Genomic DNA, 881 nt, shown 5'->3' with positions numbered 1-881 from the left:
ATCTCCGTCCCTCAGCACCAAGATGGGTAACAGTGAGGGAATGGGGTTTGGCACCTTGTCACACCCAGAGTGACCTCAGGTGGGGGCAACCCATCCTGTGCCTCTTGGACCCAACAGCCTAAGCTAATGCCTGAGGAGAGCAAACCAACCTCGCTGTCCGTCGTGTCTGGCTCATCGGATTCCTGCTTCACAGACTCACCATCGTCGTCATCTAAGGAGACACCAAAGGCAGCGTTTGTGGGTGGGTGGGTGGCCTGACAAGCTCCCAGGCAGATGCAGAGGCACCAGCCCACGCTCTGAGAGCCACAGAGGCAGAAAACTGCTTGAGCAATAAACCGTGTTGCAAAGCAGAGGCACCACGAGCTGCCTGGCTTGAAGAGGATGTTTATGGGAGATCCAGCAGATGCTGTTGGGGAAGCAGTTCCCGGTAAATCTGTATCTGTAGGACTTTGCTACCCCAGGGTTGCAAGTGCTGCCCTGAAGTCTGTGGCCACATGCAGCCTCCCTTGCTGCCCCTGCCCGGGTGGGAGAGCAGATGGTGCTGCTTTGGGGCACTCCTAGAGCCCCTGTAGCCTGACCCCATCCTCACTTTATCCTTCTGCGGGTTCAGGTTCACTAGAAAGTGCGGAACTGCTTGTGTATTGTTTACTGGGCTTTGTGTCAACCTGAAGGTGAGAACTGAAGAAAGTCCTGTATTCCCACACCTAGAATGTAATCAGCTGAAATTCCTCTGCTATGATGGTATCTCCTTAGCGTGTAAATCACAGAGTACTCCCCTCCCCACCCCCCCTTCCCCCCTTTTTTTTTTTCCCTGTGCAAAATCCTGCTCTGGAGAGAGTTCCCAAACAGCTCCGACACGCCCAGACCAACTACACCAGGCG

The 881-nt window shown here is 54.6% G+C and overlaps 1 protein-coding gene across 1 annotated transcript in view; it reads right to left on the bottom strand.

The window, feature by feature from the left end:
* RBBP8NL (RBBP8 N-terminal like) overlaps window positions 1–881 on the bottom strand; it is a 13,506-nt gene that overhangs the window by 1,784 nt on the left and 10,841 nt on the right. The window contains exon 11 of the mRNA XM_010145809.1: window positions 150–211. Within this exon, the coding sequence (XP_010144111.1) occupies window positions 150–211 (62 nt within the window). The remainder of the gene's footprint in view (window positions 1–149; window positions 212–881) is intronic.

The sequence above is a fragment of the Buceros rhinoceros genome, unplaced genomic scaffold (assembly GCF_000710305.1).
Source record: "Buceros rhinoceros silvestris isolate BGI_N320 unplaced genomic scaffold, ASM71030v1 scaffold16571, whole genome shotgun sequence".
NCBI lineage: Eukaryota > Metazoa > Chordata > Aves > Bucerotiformes > Bucerotidae > Buceros > Buceros rhinoceros.
The sequence above is the reverse complement of the archived record's forward strand: the minus strand, read 5'-3'. Positions and strand labels throughout refer to the sequence as shown.